Source organism: Candoia aspera, chromosome 2, assembly GCF_035149785.1.
Source record: "Candoia aspera isolate rCanAsp1 chromosome 2, rCanAsp1.hap2, whole genome shotgun sequence".
Lineage (NCBI taxonomy): Eukaryota > Metazoa > Chordata > Lepidosauria > Squamata > Boidae > Candoia > Candoia aspera.
This window is the reverse complement of record NC_086154.1, coordinates 236,691,249-236,715,570: the sequence shown is the minus strand read 5'-3', so window position 1 is coordinate 236,715,570 and position 24,322 is coordinate 236,691,249. Positions and strand designations below refer to the sequence as shown.

General features: G+C 35.3%; 1 protein-coding gene across 1 annotated transcript in view; it reads left to right on the top strand.

Moving 5' to 3' along the window:
- The window catches only part of MAST4 (microtubule associated serine/threonine kinase family member 4), a 107,869-nt gene that overhangs the window by 29,350 nt on the left and 54,197 nt on the right, over positions 1-24,322 (top strand). The window contains exons 3-9 of the mRNA XM_063295584.1: positions 7,130-7,199; positions 9,256-9,334; positions 11,230-11,387; positions 13,485-13,560; positions 14,412-14,621; positions 18,004-18,105; positions 22,379-22,511. Of these exons, the coding sequence (XP_063151654.1) occupies positions 7,130-7,199; positions 9,256-9,334; positions 11,230-11,387; positions 13,485-13,560; positions 14,412-14,621; positions 18,004-18,105; positions 22,379-22,511 (828 nt within the window). The remainder of the gene's footprint in view (positions 1-7,129; positions 7,200-9,255; positions 9,335-11,229; positions 11,388-13,484; positions 13,561-14,411; positions 14,622-18,003; positions 18,106-22,378; positions 22,512-24,322) is intronic.

The following is a 24,322-nucleotide window of genomic DNA, read 5'->3' as shown; positions in this document are numbered from 1 at the left end:
GTAATGAAGGGCTTGGGAAAGGGTGACAGAAATGGGAAGCTGTGGCAGTGGCATCTCTCAGCAAACCTGGCAAACTTGACCAGGCACAGAGTGTACCTTGCAATGCAAAGCAGGATGGAATGCCATCCTTGCCCAAGCAGCAAGAACAAGGTTGCACTCCTGGTATGGCCTCTGCCACCCATGGTTATGGTTGTGCTTCAGAAACAAAATGAGGCTGCAGTGTTCTCTCTCCAGGGCACTTTGTTGCCTGCTATCCTCATACAGCACTGGCACTAAATTCCCCATTTGGCATTCCCAAGATCTGTTTCCATGTTCTGTTTGGCAGATCTGTTTTAATTTTTTCCTTAGCTTGGGCCTGTTGAAAGGGACTAGAAAGGCCTGCAGCAACTATCGGCATGCCCACCATTCTTACTGTCCAGGGCCAGAGACAGAGTCCCTGTAAGAGAGAACTAAGAATTCTGGGAATTGAAGTCCACACACCTCAAAGGTTGGTCAGGTTGGTGACCTAAAAGAAGATAGGTAAATATAACTCTCAAGTAGTAAAGGTAAAGGTTTCCCTTGACATTAAGTCCAGTCGTGTCTGACTCTAGGGGGTGGTGCTCATCTCCGTTTCAAAGCCGAAGAGCCGGCGTTTGTCTGTAGACACTTCCGTGGTCATGTGGCTGGCATGACTAAATGGAATGCCATTACCTGCCTGCCGAAGCGGTACCTATTAATCTACTCACATTTGCATGTTTTCGAACTGCTAGGTTGGCAGGAGCTGGGACTAGCAACGGGAGCTCACCCCATCACGCGGATTTGAATTGCCGACCTTCCGATTGGCAAGCTCAGCAGCTCAGCGGTTTAACCCGCAGCACAACTCTGTTTAACCCGTCCCTACAACTCTCAAGTAGACAGGCTCAAATATGAGATTCAGGTTCCATCTTTCTTTTTCAACTGCCCACCACTGAGAGCCAAAACAGGAAAATATTCTTCAGCAGGCCTCCTTTCAGTCACTTCTTTTTTCATTAACACTTCAGTTTTTCTGATTGAGTAAGTTACAAAGAAATGCTGAAGAATTTCTGTCTCCAGAGAATCTGATTATCATCCGGTTTATTTATTTATTACATTTCTTCACCGCCCATCTCAACAAACGACTCTGGGTGGTTGATTGATTGAAACACCTGGCTCTAATTTCCCCTTCAAATGAACTGATAATCCTAGAGGATCAGATACTTCGGCCACATATAAATATGTAACTTTGGATCCTTTTCCTCAAATCAATGAACAAGCATCATGTTTTTGATTCATTTGTTTAATCTCTTTATCTAGTTTTAGGACTTGGGTGGAGAACAGATCACATTTTAGGTCATATTTATGGAGAAATATTGAAAATTCAAAAGGGTTCACAGACTTTTAAGCACCACTGTACATATTTCATTAAGAATCTCTGCAGTTTTATATATGAGAGCTCTTCTGGGAGAAGACCAGATATCTCTTGATAGATTTATCTCCTATGAACTTATTCAGTACCCCTTTAAAGCCTTCCAGATAAGTGCCATCATATTATCTTAAGTTGATGGCACTAATCAACTTAAGTACAGGTTAATTATATGCTGTGGTAAGAGATAAGTGATAAGAACAACAAAGAAAATGCCAATTACTAACTTTCTGAACTTTTCTTCAATATATATTTTTGTTCAGGAAATAAATTCTGCTGCTGTAACTTTTAGAAAAATGTTTACATAATACATGTGTAGTTTACAGTGTAGTCTATTTTCAGTGAACTCACTGAATATCATAAAATCAGACTGATTTCTTTGCAGTGGTTAGAGCAAGAGCAGGTCCATTATCCCCTTTCCTTCCATTCCTTCCATTTCCCATGTTGAAATTGTGGCCCTGCTGGTCAGCACTCCAGTTGCTCAAATAACTGTAGTCAAACAAGTGAGAGACAATTACTCCAATAAAAAGTGCTCAAATGCACTTTATTTTTATCTTACTATTATTCCTTTTTTACTTCTAAAAGAAAAAAAAAAGAATTAGCATCTGAAACTCAGGAATGGGGCATTGCTGTTAAGCTCATCTCCAAATATGCATGGATACAAATAGGGCTGTGTTGTGCATTAATTTCCCCTGACAATTCCCAGTCTCTTCCCTGCCCGAATGGTTTGCTTATATAATTCATGTTGTAAAACAGTTTCAGTGCTTCCCCATGTGTTTTGGTTTAGATTAGAATTTCTCAAGAACAGTTTTTTTTCTTTCTTTTTTTTAAAACAAACCTCAGCAGCATAATAGATTCCCTTAATAACATATGAACTGCAATAGAGGTAATCAAGACTATTGGTTCATTTCAGGAAAAAACAAAGCTTTGGTAAGGAATTTAAAAAGTTCAATTTTATATTTTAGAGTTTTTATTATATTTGCTTTAAATTCTTTGTCGTTTTCAAGATGGGTGGTGTAAAAATACAATAAATAAATAAACAAATAAAATTAGTTAAAGAGTTGAGAGCCAAGTAGAGAGCCATGAGGGTAAACTCTTTTAAATGACAGAAAATATTTTCTTTTTTTTTAAAAAAAGGAATATTTAAGCAGCCAAAAGACAAAAGACGGTAAAAATACAAAATGAGTCCAAAAATATTTTGAAGATCTGACTGCTTGCATATAAAATGGCTCTGCAACCAGAATGTGAGTCAAGAAACAGCGAATTTCAGCATCCCCATTCAGCATTTCTTTTGTATCTTTAAAACTGACTTGCATTAGGCAGCTTTTTAAATAAGAGACCACATTCTGTGATGTAAATCATGTAGCTATACTATATAAAATGGGGAAACTTAATAGTTAGAACTGAAACTCTGTGAGTCTTTTCAGAATCATAAATATCCAGTCCTTCATTTGATCAGATTTATATTCTAGATTAGAAGAAGCAGTTTAAATATGTAAATTGGAAATATTTTAATTTGGCCAGTCATGCTAAGAAAGTTATCTTCCCTTATAGCAAGGTAAAAATTCCCTTATAGCAAGGTAACTTATTATATACACCGTCCATCATTCTCATTTGTAAGAGATTGCGTGTTATATAACATAATCATAATTAAATTGGTACCACTTTTTATGATAGGTAATTAATCAAAGAGGATCTGGAATGTCTTCATATTTTAGATGATACACTGGGTTAATAATTCACCACCCTTTAAAAAAACAAAGATTGAAATAAAGATTGAAGAATACAAGTCTTATATGCAGTAACTTAACTGTATTCATGAAAATAACATAATATATTTTTGTATAGCACAGTACAGGCTTATCAAAGTATTTCTATAAAGAATACTAATTTATTTTCTGGCAGGTATCGCTGCTTATAAAAAGTTCAGTTTTGCTTGCGTCACCTTTATATCGTGCCTCTAGAAAATTCACATGTTCCAGTTATACATGCTGAGAGGCAGAGGAAGAGTTCGGTATCAACAACTGTCTGCTAAGTATTCCCAGTGGTTAGCAGCAAGTTGAATGGTTTTATGTGAGAATAGTAACAAAGCCCCAGGGGACATGCCCTCTTCACAATGAGGAATCGCATCTTTTTATCATTCCAAATCACCTCTACATGCCCTGTTCTTTCCAGGCTTGGGAGTAACATTCCATCTAATTTTAATGATGTGTTTATTGCTGTATATAGAAAGGTTTCTTTATTAAAAAAAATAGGATATGAAACAGAATAAATGTGTAATAGCCTAAAGAACAGAATACATGAAGTCCATATATTACTTTACATATAAATTTGCATTAATTTATATCATTGCATAAGGTTGTCATTATGAAAATAACATGAAGTACCACAGATCATATCATTTGGGTTGTTTGCTTAATGATTTAATCACACAAATGGCACGAATTGGCATACATGAAATAGTTTGTGTCTTTGGTTTAAAAAGAGAAGAAGCCTCTTGAATCCATATTTGCTGACACTTTTTGTGACTTAAACTCCTCTTCTCCAAAAGTTCATTGTCCACATTAATTCTGCTTGTTAACTTTTCATCAAGACAGAAAGAAAAGAATCTCCACTGACCTGTGTTATTGCAATATTTCTACCTACTCTCTGCTGCCCCTAGGTGGAGAGAGAGCTAAAGCTGAAATCTGCCTGAGTCTTGTGTTTACCAATATTTATTAGAAAGAAGTTTAAGGTTCTTAATCAAAGTTCTAAATCATTTGTTCTTTGGATTAACTGTTTAAGTGTTTTTGGGTTGTTGCAACAGAAGTCTTGACAAATGACCTCTGCAGGAGGAGGCACACACTTGTCTCTTTCAAGATAGTAGGTACCACCCCTTAGGGAGGCATTAACTACTTCCCCAACCAGCCACATATAGCCCCCAGCTACATGAATCCACCAGGTAGAGCATGGACCAAGCCTATAGGTGACAAAGCATGTCATGGAGGACCCTGTTCACATCCTTAAATTCAGAACTTCAAAATCATCTCTTATACTTTCATTGGACGTTGCTAGTTCTTGTCCAAGTGAAGTGCAGTCCTTGTACGTGTGAGTGATATTATTTGTGAATAAATTTACAAACAGGTCATAGTTGTCTGCAGGATGACCTTCTCCCTGCCGGTCTTCCCTAAAATTGGGGAAGTAAACCTGAACAGGACTGTTGGACGCACACCCGCGATACAGTAAGAGCAGAGAAGTTAGATACTTTTCTGCTTTTATTACCATAGTCAACCCTGAACATTGGTATGAGATTGGTCATTATCTCTTTGTTTTTCTCACTGTTGCTCTAGACATCTCTTCACTTGCTTCATCTTCTGCAACTCTGCAGTTAACCAAGGAGCTCAGAGGCATCTGAGGAGGGCAAAAGACCACTGGGAGCCAATCTGTCTGTATTCTGGAGATTGGCAAGGCACACATCAGAGCTGTCTTTAGGACTGCTAGGAAATTTCTCAAGTGCCCTCAGAAAATCCCAAGGGGCCTTTAAGTGCCTGGGGTGGACCATTATAACTAGTCTGTCCACTTTTTGAGGCCAAGCAAGCCGATAGTATGTATATTAACCAGAAAGTGTGTAGCAGAGGACAGATTATTTTATCCTCCAAATTCAGATCATTTTATAAGTACTGTTTCAAGATTAAGACCATGTCCAGGGTGTAGTTGCCTGTATGTGTTGGGCCTTTTGGATAGGTCACCATAGAAGTAATAAACCCAAGTCCATTCAGATCCTATCCCCAGAGCATGGATATTCAAAACTCATTAAGACTAATATATATGGGGACTCTACCACTAATCCATCAACATGATCTGCGAGGTTGTTGCCAGGAAATGTGTTGATCAGTAGACCAAAAGCAGCCTCATCTTCTGCCTTAAGACTCAACATAACATGCATGCCCAGGCACCTCTAGGGCATTGCTTCTGGTCATTACTAAAGTCTCACAAGCAGTAATTGTTGTGCCCTCTTCCAAATATCTTCCAAAAATCAAGGGTGCCAAAGCACACAGAGACTTAGTAAGTAAATCTTGGAAAGAGCTGTATCCTTGACCTCACTTATCAGGTCTCTGTGATGCAAACCAGATACATGTTGCATCCTCTGTGTTGAGGACGAATGAGGTCTTATTATGCATGGATCTGATTCATTATAGCAGCCTGTTATCCCCACTCTCCCTCTACTACTATTCTGCTTGGAACAACTTTCTCAACATACCCAACTCCATTACTGTGGGGTAGGAGTCTGGCTACCCACTCCCGTTGCACACACTTACATAACCATGCTTTTGCATGCCCACCTTTTTCAACTTTCTCAAGCCTGCTCAGACAACCATTCTACCCCACAAGCCATTTTTCCAGGAGGGTGACATTTCCTCTACCTCTTGTTCCAAACTCACAGGGTAAAACACCTCACTCAGTCCTGTCCTGCATGTGGAGACCAGCCAATAGGCTCTTCCTAAGACTCTCTCCTAGTGCCTCAGCACACTTTTCCTTTGCACAAAGGTAGGAGAATGTGTTTCACATGTTTATAACATGAGAATTATTAGCAGAAAAGTACACCAGTCTACCAGACAGCCTGGGACAATGGCAGAATCACTAGGACATAGTCCCAGCAAATGGCCTTCCAAGGCTTTGGGCCAGCCAGTTCTGACACATCTCCATTGCTGCTGACACTCTTTACCAATCCTCCCCTTCCCTTCCTGGTGCCTTGAAAGTGTTTGTCAATAACTTTCCAAATTAACTCTTTCCAGTCAATAAATATCTCTTACCTTCCAGCTACAAAAATCACATGCACACTCTCCTTCTGTAGCTATCTAAATCTTCCTTGTGACAATAAATTAAACCCAAACACCCGCCCTCACTTTGATGGCGATGGCTAATTAATTTTAATTAATTAAGTTTCCCCCTCCTTTTCTTTAAAAAAAAAAAGTCCACTAAAATGAGGTTTTACTATATTTCTGCAACTGGGTGAAATTTTTAATGTTTTTATACTGATTTTTTATTTACTGTAATTTGTTGTATTTTAATTATATACTTTGGTTCAAGACTTTTCTCTCACAGGAAGGCATTATAAAAATGTATAAATAAATAATATGTGGAGGTACTGTAATCTGGAGAACTGTTGTTTAATAGGTAGAAAACAAGATTTTTACCTTAGGTTCATAAATGCTTGTGGATTTGATGAAACTATATTTTTCTGCTAAGCAAGAAAGGGTATTTGAAAGGAAAAGAAGGCATCCATCCATCCATTTTAGGTTTGGCTCCATTAACTTGTTGCTTCAGTCTACCAGCCATATGGCTCCCTGAAGAAATAAGGTTCCTGATTTAAAAAAAAACCTGGTTATTCATCTCAAACTTACTGCCTTTTGCATTTATATATTATCAGTCCATATAGAGGGAAACAATATATTTATCTGGATGAAAAGTCGTAGATTTCACAACCAATTATTACTAATCACACCTGTTGATTAGTAAGAATTGTTACCCCACCTCTCAGCTTCCTTGCCAGATATCTTAATTATACCACGGCTCAATTTCATGTAAGTGTATATAGCATGGAACATGTGGCAATAAGGGGCATCTGAATAAGAAATAATAATTGGAATTTATTACAGATTCTTGTTGAAGCTTATGATTTATGGAACTTTTTGTTGAGAGATTTTATATTTATCTTGTCTACAACAGGCAGCAGTCCTCAAGACAGCCCTAGAAATTTTTCTCCTAGTGCCTCAGCCCACTTTTCTTTTGCACGAAGGTAGGAGAATGTATTTCATATGCTTATAACATCAGAATTATTAGCAGAAAATTATTTTGGGTGGAATATATGCAACGATAAACAACAATGTGAGATTTGATGCTAAAATGATTAATATGTTTGCTTTGTATGCAGTCGATAACTTCCCTTCCCCGTTTTAATGGTGTTCTCTGCTGAAATCTTTAAAAACCAACATAATTCACCAACATAATTCAGGGGCAACTGATGTTTATCTGTTGCCAGAACTCAGTTGGTTCGATCGTATTTCCTTGTTTCTACCCACATTGTTCTTCTGAAGTTTTCTGGGAACATTGCAGCATAACAAGATGTGTCCCATCCTCTTTTTCATGACAGAACATTAGGACTAAATCACCTCCATAGCATTATCAAAAACTTCACTCTCGTGTATAAATTTGTATAAATACTGAAGAGGTAGTAGGGTCTTGCCATAAGATGTTAAATAAGATGACTTCGAACAAGCAGAGCAGAATTAGAAATTTGTATCATTCACCTAAGTATCTCTTTGCACATCAAAAATTGTAACATTGGGCTAAACTGACAGCATTGATAAGAGAAAATACTGTAACTGGATTTGTTTCTATTTGGAAGCTGCTTTTGGACTATTTGCTTGTAATGGAAAAAAATGTAGTTCTGATTTTGGGTTTTGACGATTAAATGTTTTTAGAGAAATAATGTTACTAAATGTTTGATTAATAGCAAGAGATTAACTTTTATGTGCTTTTATACCTGTGTTGGGGAAGGTCAGAAGTCACCTGTCTTTTATGTTTTTCTGTCTATTCTTGCATTGTTTTAGTTTCTCTTGTTTCTTTTTTACATCTGCATTCTATCTGTTCTATATTCTGTATTTTGTGCTTTAATTATATCTTGAAAATTAATAAAGCTTTATAAAAAAAATTGTAACATTGGTAGTCAGATTCTCTTTGTTAATTGTAGAAATTAACCCCACTTATTTAAATTATTTAAAGATTCTGTGTAACTTGTTAATAACCTATCTTTAAAAAGTTGTCCTTTTGTGTTTCTTTCTAAACATATTTGGTACAATAACACTTCAGTCATGGGCATCGAAATGAGAGGTAACTATCTCTTGCCTGTACAAGCTGTGATCATTGTTGCAGCCATGCCTGTGCAAGGCTGATTATGTCATCACAGCAAGTCCAGATACAACCTGCAGCTATTCTATTTTCTGCCTGCTTCATTTGCCTCACAGACAGCAAACAAGGAGTGCTAGTTTTGTTGTGTCTCTGCGTTTCTTGTGCATGTATATGTGTTTAGATTGTTCAGTCTGGTCTGATTGGGTACATATCTCTGTGGTAGATAAAGTATTACATTCACATGTGAGGCTGAATATAGCTTTGTTTCTGCATGCTGTATTCTGACCAATGGTGAGGAGACATTCCTTACATGGTACTTAATTATATCACATCATTCATATTATGCATGTAACTTACTCTACAATCTATAACTTGGTTGAGTTACCTGCTTTGCATATTGTTCATGTTTGTCTGGGACATAAAGTGAGAATAGTATTGCTTAGTAGTAGTGAAATTTAAAGCATAGGTAATAGCTATGTTTTACTTACGTTATAGTTCGGTAAGTATTTAGGCTATGGCTTGGTATGAAACTAGGTTGGCAGTTCTATGTCTCAAGTTTCATTACAATACTAAAGATTAAAAATTGTCCCACGCTATCAGTGTTTTACTAAAAATATAATGATATCTGTTTCATATTGCAAGCAAAACAATTACAGTTCTGGATTCACTTTAACTGTCAGTCTACATGTGTTGCATTTAGTAGATTGCCATCATTATCCTTGTTTTCTCTATTCTCTACCTAGTCAGCATTTTGAATTGGCTAATTAGTATTATAAAATCTTCCATTCAGTACCAAACTTCTGCACATGCTTTTAAAGAAATGCATTGAATAAGTATTGCTTATAGTGTTGTATTTTCCTTTTGGTCATATAAACTCTCTTTGAATATTTTTGGCATAGTAAAATAGCTGTTGTCTTTTGTGACTAAACTCAAATACTCAATAGGAGTGATGGACGACGTTGGTCACTGGCGTCTCTCCCTTCTTCTGGCTATGGCACAAATACTCCCAGCTCAACAGTTTCAGTAAGTGATTTCATACTGCCGTCATCTGTAACACATTCTCAGATTCAGCTCTTTTAGAAAACTGTGAATTTTGGTAGTATTTACAGATAAAGAATAAACTATCACTATCAGTCAATATATGTGTGAAAATAGTGAAGTTTAGATTTAATAACCCATTGAGAAGTTTGGTTGTAGATACAGGGACTGGTTGTGTCATATTTTCTACTAGATTGATAGAAACTGAGCGGTGATGTTAGAACATCCAGTAACTGAGCCTATGAATTTGTATATTAGAATACTAGAAATATGCAGTAGATTTCAAGTTCAAACTATTTTAACCTAACATTTTCAATAAAATCAAAATAACATTGGAACAGATGTTTTCAAACTCAGAGCAGGGCAATTTTAGTATCTAAACAATTTGAACTTAAAATATTTTGTACGTTTCTACAACCTCCACAAAAATAGACAGAATCTTTATTCTTTATTTTCTTTTATAAGAATTCTAGCAAACATTACTGAATAAAATGTAATTTGTTTGGTTTAAATTGAATACTCATTGTGGCTTGAATACTGAATAACCCAATCACCTAGAATGGCTTCTTTTCTTTCTATCCATTAGAATTGGAAGTGCTGAAGAAGTCTCTGATTTCTGTGTTGATTGCCTAGGTTAGCTGCTGTCCTCAACCAATCTAGCCAAACTGAACAAAATGAACCTGAAAACTTCTAATATAGTAAATAAATAAATATCATGATACAGGAAGGAGTATGTATTCTTATACACTCGCAATATGCCTGTGGTAGTGAGATTCAGTGACCTTAAATAAAATTTGTGAATGCTTTGGTAAATAGATGGAGTTATTTAAGTGACCTAAATATACAGCTGATAGATTTGTCTATCCAAGTAAAAGACTTCGAATAATTTACTCTAAAAAGTCTTGTGCTTGAATTATGTAAGGTAAGGTCTGTCTGGAAGTGCTAAGAACCGAATGATATTTTATCTAAACTTTTTTTTATTATTTATGTAAGACTTAATCCACATTAGCCATTATGTAATCATTTTTGCATAGACAAATTTGAATCCTACTTCCCCTGAAATAAACCCATGTTTTAATACAGTCTGTCACATTCATTGGAGAATATGCTTGATTGCCTAAACAATATGGATTACCATCTTAATAGATAAAACTTGGCTTTATTAATATTTATTTTTATGATGAATGGTATTTGAAAGAAACAGAAGGGATTATGGTAATGACATTCCATCCATTGTTAGGTTATTTATTTTGACAATTTCTGCTATTGTTTTAAAACTTTTTGATTTTAAAACTAGTGTATTTTATTCTGTGTATTTTATGGTTATTGTTTTTAATCAATTGTTGTAAACTGCCCAGAGTCCCCCAACGGGAGGAGATGGGCAGAGACAAATTAGATAAATAAATAAAATATCTTGTAAGCCATTTCCAGAGAGATTTTGCATCATGTGTCATTGAAAGGATGACTCTCCCTTAAATACTCATCAATTTGAAACTGTGAGCAAAGCTCATTTCACTAGAATACTGTATGTGTAAGATACTATAGTACACATAAAATAACAGAAAACCTGTCTTTCATCAAGAGCTTTTTTCACAGTTGATTTTTTTAATGTTATTTTTTAAACAAAGTCATAAAGTAATTTTTCAGGAAGCAAATGTTCTAATTTGTGAATTTGAATTCCAAATCCTTTGATTTAGCACATGTTATGGTTGGTATGGAAAATTCACCTTGTTAATTTATAAATGCAAGATTGTACATTTGCATGTAAAAAGAACCATGTGTGTATAATCTTATTGTTGCTAAGGAGTGAGAAGACCAGATTTTTATTTTGAAACTTTGAAAATGTTGGTACAAATTAATATTTCACATGTTTATTGTAGTCATCCTGTTCTTCCCAAGAAAAGTTACACCAGTTACCATATCAGCCAACGCCAGATGAACTTCATTTTTTATCTAAACATTTCTGTGCTACTGAAAGTATTGCTAGTGATAATAGATGTAGGACCACTCAAATGAGGCCACGATCCAGAAGCCTCAGGTAGGTAAACTTGTGTTAGAAGTATGAACTGTATCTTAGTATAGGAACTTGTGAAAAATGATGCAAACATACACACACAAACAATATTAATATGCTTGTACTAATATTTGAGATGCAAAAAAAAGTTTATTATGTCTTATATTGTTTGAAATGCATACTAGATTCCAAAAGGTACTTTCTAGTGTATAATTTTGTAGTATTTGTATAAAGTCTATTGTTAAGTTCATAATTTTCACTGGTGAATTTCTAGTTCAAAATTCTTTAGAAAAATGATTATCAATAGACATTAAAATTTGATGAAGTATATCTTTATCTTTAAAATACATTGAATGGCAGTATAACTCATTTAGAATTTCCAAATTAAAAAAAAAACATTTGGATATATACTTTGTTATTTAATACTCATAAGTTATTAAAACTTATGAGTACTTTATAAGTTTTAATAAAATGCTGTGTTCATGATTAGTGGAATATGATGTATGGAATAGAGTATTTTCAGGAGAAAACTGTTCTTTTCTTACCATGTTCATGGTTCACTACTTTGTTTTTATTGAATAGCAGCACAATGTAATAGAACGGGATTGTAATTTGTGTGTCAGTATAACCAAGTCAACCTAATGTAAGCATGCAGTGAATCCTGATCAGATCTCTCTAGTATCATCTATTACTTTAATCAAAATTTAATGCAAGTATATAGATTTTGGATGAATAGAGAAGAGAAATATTGTTTGACAGGACTAGGCTAGATTGATACAGGGAAGCTGATGTGTCACAATCAGGTCTTGCCATACTACATTCTATTTCATGGAGAAGAATTTTAATCTGTTGAGTGAGAAGAGGTAAACACTGGTGATCTTATTTTTTGCAATGGATACTTGTTATTTGATAGATTTATAAGTTACTCATTAATTAAATACTTTGATTAATATCTTGAATTTGAAATAAATAAAAGTCCACCTCCTGCTATTAAGTGTATATATGCCAACAGTTCCTTTTACTAGAATAATTTTCCTGATGAAAATACAGTATACCTACAAAATTCTTACAGCCTTGGCCTCCAGGCACAACCAAATAGTGGAGAAATCACAAAAAATGTAATTGATTTAGTGATGTATTTGTTTGCCCTATTCATTAAACTCTATCTATACAAATTTGGAACTCACATACATTAATTCATTTTATCAAATGTTTAATGGTAACCATCTGCAAAAAAAGAACACTTATGATTACTTGTACTCTTCTTTTCATCATACTTTGAATAAATCCATAGACAATAAAGAATGTTGTAGCACTTTATAGTTCAGAAACGATATTAGCCTTTAAGGGGTCATAAGAGAGTTTCACCTTGTATATTAAGGGGTAGCTCACTCCCAGCAGAAGTTTTTCTCTTAAAAAAGTTACTTTGAACTTGCAAAGGATAAATTAGAAGTCTTGTCAAGAATTTTACTGCAGCATTTCTCCTTTCTTGCTTAGTACAGCATTTATTAGTGCTGATCTCTAATATGGGAAGTTACATATCAGATATCAGACCTGACTTCAGCATACCTGTCTGTCCTACCAGCTCCTAAATGAGTCATTGTTTAATATGTTTATCAATATATAAACTTTCCAAATGTGGTTAGATGCCTAATAATATGAATATTGAAAGGATGGTGAAGTAATTGCTTAATAATAGACTAATTTTTTTCAATGTATTGAAATACAGTTAGAAGATATTCGGTTTTATATGTTGTGTAGACAAATTGTCACCATTAACAGAAAATTAAAACATATTAGCAGGTTTGAGAGAACTGCAAAATTTGAGGAACAAAGCAAATTTTAAAGGGGACAGCAAATTTTTAAAAAGATGCAAAATGCTGAAGGTTAATTGAGTATGTGCAGTAGGTACGGAATGCTCATAAAATATTGTAGATAAAAAAATGGGCAGATAGAAGCCAAATAAAATAGGATATTGCTGGCAGGCCGGAACAGTAAACAGGAACTATTTCCATTATTTGGGGATATTATGACTTGTAGTAAACTGACTGTGGAAAATATGAAATATAAATTTTAAGTTAATTTAAAATGAGATTCAAGAGTTAATTTCTTTGCTTACAGTCCTGGACGTCCTCCTGCCTGCTGTGATCATGAAATTATTATGATGAACCATGTATATAAAGAAAGGTTTCCTAAGGTAATAAAGAATATAAATTGTATCTTGTATTAATTTCATAAGAAAACCATATGGGAAAACAGTGTTTTCTATTGTACTTCAAATTAAAATAAGCCAAAAATAAAGAAATATGATGAAACTTCTTTAAGTTTCAGAAAGCTTAAAGCAGTAAGATTCAGGAACAATCATACTGACACATGTTTTAGAAAGCGTTCTGTGTTGTCTTCAGTTATCTGGGTTTAAAAAGGGATATTCATACCGTTATTTACTTGCCCATCTGGGGATAAGCTGACCCACATTTTTAACCAAAATACCAAGAAAAATGTGCCACCTGTGGGTAAGCTGACCCACATTTTTCATGGTATTTTGGTTAAAGATTTCAGGGTCTGCTGATCTGCAGATGGTCTTATCTCCAAGTACTGTATAAATGAGAAATGCGGATACTTTAAAAATATATATTACTGTATATACTCACAGATAAGACCATCTACAGATAAGCTGAACCCAATTTTTTGGGTGCATTTTGGCACCCAAAATTCTCAGCTTATCTGTAAGTATATACGGTAGTTAGATTTTCCTAGTTTCTACTTCTGAATAGAATTCCTTATCTTGCAGTGGAAGTAGTGTCAAGGAGTATATGAGGCTGTAATACAAAAGAAAAGCCTAAGAAGTTAGTATGGACATGGACATAAGATGCACCTGTGAAAATTCCATATTAACTTTGTGGGACTCACCTGATATATGCTATTGCATCTTAACACTCCTGGTGTATTATAGCTCTTGGAATAAGTATTTGCTTTTGTGCAGATTTTGATTTAGAAGCTTAAGTTCATTAATACCTTGATTAAGTCTATAAAACATATATTATGTAGGCTACTGCTCAGATGGAAGAAAGGCTTCAGGAGATTATCACCAACCATTCTCCTGAGAACATCCTTCCCTTGGCAGATGGAGTCCTCAGCTTCACCCACCATCAGATCATTGAACTGGGTCGTGATTGCTTGGATAAATCTCATCAGGGTCTTATCACCTCACGATATTTCTTTGAATTACAGCACAAGTTGGATAAGCTCCTACAAGAGGTATGACCAACTAAAGTTTCATAAATTGCTAAGCAATGTTTGTTTGTTTATTTTGTACCTTCGAGTCAGTGTTGACTCCTGGTGACTGCCTGGACAAGTCCCTGCAGTTTTCTTGGCAAGATTTCAGAAGTGGTTTGCCATTGCCTGCTTCCTAGGGCTGAGAGAGAGGGACTGGGCCAAGGTCATCCAGCTGGCTTCATGCCTAAGGTGGGACTAGAACTCAGAGTCTTCTGGTTGCTAGACTGATGCCTTAACCACTACACCGAAAAGGCTCTTAGGTAATTAGAATTTATAGTAGAGATGAGCATGAAGAAGTCATGAGAGCTGAGATGCCTCTTCTGTAGCTGCTATAAAATGCCTTGTGTCCTGCGATATGGAACACTCCAAACCTTCCTGCCTTTTGTAAACAGTTGGAGACTTGGCTGTTCTGCAAAGCATTTAGGGCCAAACCAGAAGTGGTTTGCCACTACCTGCTTCCTAGGGCTGAGAAAAAGTGGCCAAGGTCACCCAGGTGGTTTTGTGCTTAAGGCAGGACTAGAATTCATGGTCTCCCAGTTTCTAGCCTGGTGCCTTAACCACACACCAAACTGGCTCCCAGTTGTGAAAATACTTATGGCCCTTCTACCGTTTTATAAAATAATGGGTCTGTTCAGTTTAGTGATCTTGGCAGCTGCTCCAGGGACCTCCGAGTTAGGAAATAATTGTTTTATAAAGGATCTAAACTTATATAACGTATGTATTCATTGTGTGCTTCACCTAAAATGGAGTATCTCTTGTTTAATTGAATTTATTCTATTAAACAATAAAATCTGTAAGAGCAGTGCATGACGTAGGCTATAGATTGAGTCATGGCAACTGGATTTCTTTCTTTTTGGTAGAAACGTTTCGCTGCTTGTCCAAGCAGCTTCTTCAGTCTGGGCAAAGGTTGGTGAGGGGACCCCATATATGTCTTCCAGCTGCATTGTCCCTACACTTGAATGGCTTGTTAATTGTGCCATGCAGGTGTGGATTGTCTTTGGGATGTCTTACTCCTAAACCCTGTTGCCATGACTCAACCTACAGACAACTCCACCTGGATGACTGAGAATCTTCATCGACATGAAAGAGACTATGTTATGATTGCTAATTTCCCAAAATTGCATACAACTGCTTAATTTTCCGTCAAATTAGATGAGAGGAAGAAATGGGCAAGAACAAAGGATTTGTGATAATATGGTAAAAGCACCCTAAATTTCAATTCACTTTATGTTATTTCTAAAATTCTGATAGAATTCTGATTCCAAAAGTACAAGAAGCACTTGAAACTGTCAAAAATACTGATCTTTAATTAAAGAAGAAAGATTTGTTTCAGCCCCAGTTTTTGAAGCATTCTGTGGAATATACGTAGTATACATATCAGAATGTGGCAGTAACAATTTCTAGTCCAGTTAGTGTATTGCAAAAATGGTCAGTAAGTTTTCTCCTTAAAACCATATTATGGGCATTTGGGGCAGCAGATATTTCTAGGCAGAAAGATTTTTCAAGGCCTTTCTTTGTCATGGAGTTACTGTCAATTACTCTGCCAGTTAATATTCTTTAGATGTTTAAAATTTATGAGTAGAATGCATGGAGATTTCATAATTTTGGAAGTACTTTGCATGTCAATGTATTTGACTGATTGGAATATCTGTTTCTGTAGACAAATGTGTCCCTGTCATCCATTCCAGTACAATGTAAACAAGTATTTCTGAAAAAAAAAACTGGTTTTATGTGGTAAATCAGTAAGGAGAATCAGATATTTAAGTAATGCTGCAGTTTTTTAACTAACACTGTAATTGATTTTTAAAGAAAAAGACTTTAATTCAGAGGATGATTTTGATATTCTTAAACTATGGATAGGATTACCACTGATTCCAAAGCACATTTATAAACAGTATCTTTAGAATCAAAAGGCACTTTTATGGCTTTCATTTATGTATCCTCTATTTCCTTTCTGATTTACTGTGTTTCTCAACCATGTAGTCTTGTAGGAAGGCCTGCTGTTTGTTGGAACTAGATTGTGGGAATACAGTTTAGGATTTTGGTGAAGCATTTCAGTCAGTACCCAGCTGTGACATTCAGTAGATGGCTGTGTCCCCTGCTGCTTGGCACATTGTGATAGCAGTGCATGGCCTCAGGAAGTCACAAGGCATCTGAGCAGTTTTGTTTAGCTGACATTTCAGTAGTTCTCAGGTCAAGGTTAACTGAGTTCTTTTGGCATTTTTCTTTCACTTCATGAAAGCTTTCTTTACAAGCTCACCTAGTGTTTCAGATTTAAGCCTTTGATACCAATAGTAATACATTCAGTATGTGTCATTTAGTAGACAGATATCTCTGAAACATAAACAGTTAAAATAATGTATCCATTTCTCCTATCTTTTCAGAAGCATTTAAATACACAATGATTCATTAATGCTTGGGAAAACAGAATTGAATATTATCCAGACCTTATTAATTTTTTTTAATTATGAATAAGTATTTATGAATTTTTTTATGCATGAACAGTAAAAAGAAAGTTTTAAAACCAAATGTGTAGGAGTGCACTTGGAACCTGTTAAATTCAATTCCACGCACAAAGAACCATCCATCATTGCAGAGAGTAAGTAGTGGATGGGATCTGAACTTTATCCTTCAACTCCTTTTAGTGAAGCAAAGAAGTGTCTTCTTGAGATAAGAACAAAGGCATATCAGAATCTTTCAGCCAGGAAAACAACATATGGCTTTTTTTTGCATTTATTAGATCTTTGGAAGCCTTCTCTTACAAGACAGATTTGGGATGCAGTACAAAATTTCTTGCAAATTCTTTCCTGGTCTTTTCGAAAAAAAGTTTTGTTTTTTTTTTGGGTTGTAAATTCTGGCATATTATTATGTCCAATTCTTTTGTGATTATATAGAATTTATTTCCCTATTTATCTCACTTAGATCATTCATTTATTGTTTCTTCCCTAAGTTTAAAGGTGCTCTAGGGGCCACATCCAAGCTTTCTGGGGTCACACATTCTGGTAAAACTGCCCTAAATGATCAAATCTGTGGGGTTCCTTTCACACTATGTCTGCTTCTATAATTTCTTCTCCAGCTTTCACTGTTAATTTGAACTAAGATGTTTGTTCCCCTAGGCAGTAATTTCCTATACCATAGAAATCTAGTTAACAAATGATAGATGGTAAATATCAGTTAATAATTTATGCTAAATGGTAATAGTTCACTTACAAATGTATTGGGTTTCTTGAATGTTACAAGATTGTTGAGATGATTATGTTGAAATAATACATCGTTCATTTAATTAATTATGTTTAGTCTATCATATTTATGTTCCTTTGTGTCCATGTTTAACATCAAGAATATTTTAATGCCTCTTTAACAGGCTCAGGAACGATCAGAAAGTGGAGAACTGGCATTTATTAAGCAGCTTGTCCGAAAAATACTTATTGTCATTGCACGTCCTGCTCGTTTACTTGAATGTTTGGTAAGATTATGTTTGCTTTAAACAATTTGGATAGCCACTGAAGGACAATGGAAGGGCTCCAGAAAATGAATGTTGTAGGTTAGTTTTGTACTGTTGTTTTCAGTGCATTTTTAGTTTGTTAAATATTATCTGACAAATTCTAGTCTTAAGATATGGGTGCTAAGTACACATTAAATAGTAAGGGAATAATTGTTCCTTTGCCTTTATTTTTCTGTGTCTGAAAGTTGGGAAAACAGAGTGCAAATGTTTCAACTTTGTGGCCTCTGGCCTAAATGCATGAGTTCGGTTCCATCAGTATTGTTTTTTTTTAATAGTACACATTGTTTTGCTTGCTGTGTGGTTTTGTACAGAATTTTATGCTTATGTGTGTTCAGAGTTAAGATTTTATATTAACATTTCTGTTTATTATTTCTCAAATGCTCTTACAATTCAAATGAAGTATTATATGTCTATATGAAAATGCTCTAAATTTCAGTGAAATGAGTTGGTCCTATAGGAAAAAAAATGCAATCACTCTTGCAATTTTCAAAACTCCAGTTTCCTAAGGGGAAGACGTCAGGATATAAATAATAAAAACAAATATTTATGTATTGATTGAACTTCTATAGTACTGAATATATATCTGTCCAGTAAAGTGAGCAATTTCCTGTATTGATAATGATAAGGGGACACTCCTCAGATCTCACTGAAAATGGAACCTGATTTACATCTGATTTAATAGATATCTAAAAATGTTCAAAATGAATGCTGGATTGGCAGGTTATCTAGGGTCTGCTAATTGTCTGCTAATATCAGTGGGGAAATGATGAGTCTCCTGGAGTTTTCCTGATACACTGCTTAAAAACAATGCAATGCCTTGCAGAACATTTGGGCCTTTAATTAAGGCACAGATACTGTCAGAAGCAGATATCTGGCTAATATTAGAGAGAAGCTATATTACCCATGTTCTTTAATGCATCAGGATATAACTGTGTACATGCTTATGATAGCATCCAGGCCTACAATTCTTTCAATTCCCCCTAGAAGATTAAATGTTTTAGACACATTGGTGAAAAGGGATCATGATCAGGGATTTCAGACGAGAGTTTATTTATAATTCCAACTTCTACCACCACTCGCTCTTCCATGACAAAGTTTAAAAACATTACAATTAAAACAAAATAAAAATAGCTATATGAGGCACCCATGGCATCCTAACCCAGAGCTCTCATGAAAGTAGGCAGGGTCAGGGCTGTATCGATCTCGGGGGGAATGTTGTTCCAAGGGGCAGGTACAGTAACAGAGAAGACATGCCTTCTGGATCTTCACAAGGCCTGTTTTGGATTCTGGAAAGTTGTACTACTCAGATTCTAAAGTGATTCAGGAAGAACATCCAAGAGAAGAAAGTATTTCAGTCCCAACTTTCAAGCTGCTGATGAATATTAATAGGTGTCAGAATGCAATCAACTCATTGAGATGGCTCCAGGCTTAGTGTACAATAACAGTTCTTTACTGAGTTTTCCATGCTGCATCTCTGGGACTTTTCTGCCAAGTTCAGCCAGCCAAGTGGAATGCCCAACGGAATGATTATTTCTATTTATTATCCAATGTGATGGCTCTAAGACTTTTAAATCAAGATGAAACATATTGTGTACAGGTCATTCGCAGAAACAGACATTCAGCAAGCAACTTTACTACTTTATTCTAAATAAATGTGACGATGAACCAATAGACAATATGGCATTTCTTTTCAGACTTATTGCTAAATTAGTCTATTACACATAAAATTTCAACTAAGAAATATGTTAAAAATTGGGCAAGGAAAAAACCACCATAACCTTAGGGAATGAATTTGCAATTCTGCTTGACTTGAAATTGCCCATCTATTTTTTAAAAAATGATTGATTGGATTGAATAAGGAGCAAATAAATTTAATCATCAGGTGATCTGATAAATGCTAAAATGACACAATCAAATTCCTTACAATTTACAGTTATTTCTCATATTTTAGAGTTTACTTCAGCCTTAGGCAGTAGCAAGAGGCAGTTTTGGTGAAACATACTGATAAAAATGTTGAACAGTGAGTCAGTTTAAAGAGGTCAGTGCCAACAAAAAAAGATTGTATAGTTGCATATGAAAGAGAAAGTGTTTATTCTACCAATATTTGCATCACTGTATGTAATACAGATGTTAGTTTAAATACATTATAGAGCTATGTGTTTCAGCATAATCAGTGAAACTGTGGTTATGTATTCTCTGAACTATCTTCTACTTGGTGCATAGATAAATTTAACTGCTTCCAGATGTAAGAGCACCAAACTACAGTACTAATTTGTTTCTAACATAAACCATAATAATATTACATACTGTGATTAATTTCATAATTTCATGTTCCTTAAAGAAACCAAGTTTGTCTCATTAGGTGGATTTATGGAAATAACGGTTTTAAAATTTCATTCCAGCTATGGTATGAATAAGTGTTTCTTGAGGGCTAGGTACATAAACCAAGAATCTGAACTAACAAGGAGATTGCAGTTAGCTAAAGTAAAATTCAAAAGAATAAAACTAATATGAATTTTGCACTTACTAACACTTAACTCAGAGATAAAAAATGTGGCATTTGATATACTCAACAAACACTCAAGAATTATCTTCCCTCAAATCGTAGAAGACCCATGTTAGTCTATGCTTGCTAAAAATCAGGAGTCTCGTAGCACCTTTTCCAACTAACATTTTTTAGAAGAAAAAGCATAAGTTTTCATGCGCTGAAGCTTACTTCATGAAAGTTTATGTTTAGGTTCATCCCCTTCAATGTTTAACAAATCTTTATAATTTAGCCAGCTTGTTTTCCCAACATTTTCTCTTCTGACAAATGCTTCTTGAGGTGATAGCCACAATGGTACCTTAGGAAACAAGTTAATTATTCTGTAAAGATTGTATTAGTTTTAAACATTTTGCTATAGTTTGCTTTATATTTACTCCAAATCCTCAATATGGCACTCTTAACAAAATGGTTTTTAAAATCTTTATTAACTTTAACTTTATCATACCACAAATAGGAAAGTTTATGAGTTGTAATTTTTTTAAAAAATGGAAAAGGTACTATAGATTGCTCGTGATTTTTGGCTTCTCTTCAACTAAAATTATTTTTAAAATAATTGCTGAGATCTCCAAGAAAACATTAGAATTTCTATTTAAAAAAAAATGTTGTGAGATTTTTGCCAAAATGTCAAAAATTAGTGCCTGAAGCAATGCAAGAATGAGCGTGATGCCATCTGGAACCCAGCAAAGGTTGCTTTAGATTTTGCAGTTCTTATCTCTTCTCCTTACCTATTTTATTACATTGTATCTCATTATTACAGCATAGATATTGGTCTTGATTCAGTGAAAGTTGCTGGTTCTGCTCTTTGGGAGAGAAGGCGAGTTACTTAATTAGGTGCCATCAATCTGAGTCCGGTACCTGCCACTGTGTTATGAGATGCTGCACTGTCAACCCTGTCTCCTAGTGATTGTATCAGAAAGCGTACTTGGAAAGAACAATTCAGTTAATCCTTTGTTTTCTGATACAGTTACGAGAGGTTCCCAGTGTTAATTTAATCGATAGATTTAATTTATTCAATGACAAAATCATACTCAATCCCGGCAAGTTAATTAGGAGAATAATTTGATCAACAAAGTATAATTATACAGTATGTGCTTTGTGATTACTTGTAAAATGTGTTGATTTTTAAAAAAATGTATTTTAATTGAACAAGTTAATCTGTAAAGATTGTATTAGTTTTAAACATTTTGTTATAGTATTTTAGAAAGTATAAAGTAAAGTATAATGGCTAGCCACTTTGAATATTAACACAAGGCTGCATAAACACAGAATGCACAGGATAGATTCACTTACTGGGCTACTTTTCCATCTTGTCTGCAGCATGGTATTCTCCATCTTCCTTTGAGCTATTCCAGTCTTCCTTTCAATTTTATGCAGTAGACTTTTCATGCTGACATGCTTGGAGCCCTGCCCTTTTATGCTGAGCTTTTAGAAGTTCCTTGTGGGAAGAAATTACGTGTAATTTCCATTTCTCTTCCTTGCTCTCTGCTGCAGAACAAATACAAGATAGCTATAGTAATGGTCATGTTTATAACATGTGGAGCTGCTATACTTAAAATTGTTTTTATAAGGAATTAAAAATAGCAACCGTAAAAAAAGAAATGCTTCTTTTCCTACAGAAAGAAGTAAATTAAAGTATACTGGGGGTAAGGGTGAAATCTCCAATTAATGTTTTTCTTCCTTTCTCTTAAGGAGTTTGATCCTGAAGAATTTTACTATCTTTTGGAAGCTGCAGAAGGACATGCAAAAGAAGGGCAAGGCATTAAAACTGACATTCCTAGATATATTATAAGTCAACTGGGGTTGAATAAGGATCCTTTGGAAGGTATGAAAATACAAGGATTTAATAATCAGTTCTAAAATCATGTTTGAATTTTTATTTTGCCTATTTTTGGTGTTACCATTTTTTATTAATTTTGTATATTTCAATATATGTGTCTAATACATCATGTGATTTTAGTTCCAAAGTGCTACAAAATAATGATCTTTGATAGACAAAACGAGGTAAAGGATTAAGCTCATTCACTGTTCATCTCAGAAGGTAATTGATAAATTAGTACCCACCATCAACTTTTTCAAAGAAAGCAAATTGGGGCAAGATGTTTGACAGTGTTGTCAAAAGCTGGAGTGAATGAATATGAGGTCAGAATGTAGGCCATGATAATGAAGAATTATGTAAACCCGATATAATAGTAGAACACATCAAAACATTAATAGAAATTAATTAATTATGGAATTTTTAATAATCTTCCCCTAAAGACCTGAAGTAGAAGTACAGATTAAAAACAAACAAAAACATCTGCCTCATAAAAATAAACTGGTTTCATAATAAAGTTGTGATTGCAAATGCAGCGCAAATGTATTTTAATCTCCGCATAACCTCTTGACTCAGAATCATGAATATTTGTCAGATTGAATGTTCCCATTTTGACTTGTGCTTTGCATTATTTGTCATAATGGAAATAGGCCTCTGTGATAATACAGCTATGTTTGTCCATAATGTTAAATTAATATTATTAATAGTTTTTTGAACAAGCAATAGTGGCTTGATGTTTTTTGTGTTGTTTGTTCATTTAGTCGCTTCCGACTCTTCGTGACTTCATGGACCAGCCCACGCCAGAACTTCCTGTCGGTCATCAACACCCCCAGCTCCCCCAGGGACGGGTCCGTCACCTCTAGAATATCATCCATCCATCTTGCCCTTGGTCGGCCCCTCTTCCTTTTGCCTTCCACTTTCCCTAGCATCAACATCTTCTCCAAGGTGTCCTGTCTTCTCATTATGTGGCCAAAGTATTTCAGTTTTGCCTTTAATATCATTCCCTCAAGTGAGCAGTCAGGCTTTATTTCCTGGAGGATGGACTGGTTTGATTTGGCAGTCCAGGGCGCACTCAGAATTTTCCTCCAACACCACAGTTCAAAAGCATCAATCTTCCTTCTCTCAGCCTTCCTTATGGTCCAGCTCTCACAGCCATATGTTACTACGGGGAACACCATTGCTTTAACTATGCGGACCTTTGTTGTCAGTGTGATGTCTCTGCTCTTAACTATTTTATCGAGATTGGTCATTGCTCTTCTCCCAAGAATTAAGCGTCTTCTGATTTCCTGACTGCAGTCAGCATCCGCAGTAATCTTCACACCTAGAAATACAAAGTCTTTCACTGCTTCTACGTTTTCTCCCTCTATTTGCCAGTTATCAATCAAGCTGGTTGCCATAATCTTGGTTTTTTTGAGGTTTAGCTGCAAGCCAGCTTTTGCACTTTCTTCTTTCACCTTCATCATAAGGCTCCTCAGTTCCTCTTCTCTTTCAGCCATCAAAGTGGTATCATCTGCATATCTGAGATTGTTAATGTTTCTTCCAGCGATTTTAACTCCAGCCTTGGATTCCTCAAGCCCAGCTTGTCGCATGATGTGTTCTGCGTACAAGTTGAATAGGTAGGGTAAGAGTATACAACCCTGCCGTACTCCTTTCCCAGTATTAAACCAGTCCGTTGTTCCGTGGTCTGTTCTTACCGTTGCTACTTGGTCGTTATACAGATTCTTCAGGAGGGAGACAAGATGACTTGGTATCCCCATACCGCTAAGAACTTGCCACAATTTGTTATGGTCCACACAGTCAAAGGCTTTAGAATAGTCAAT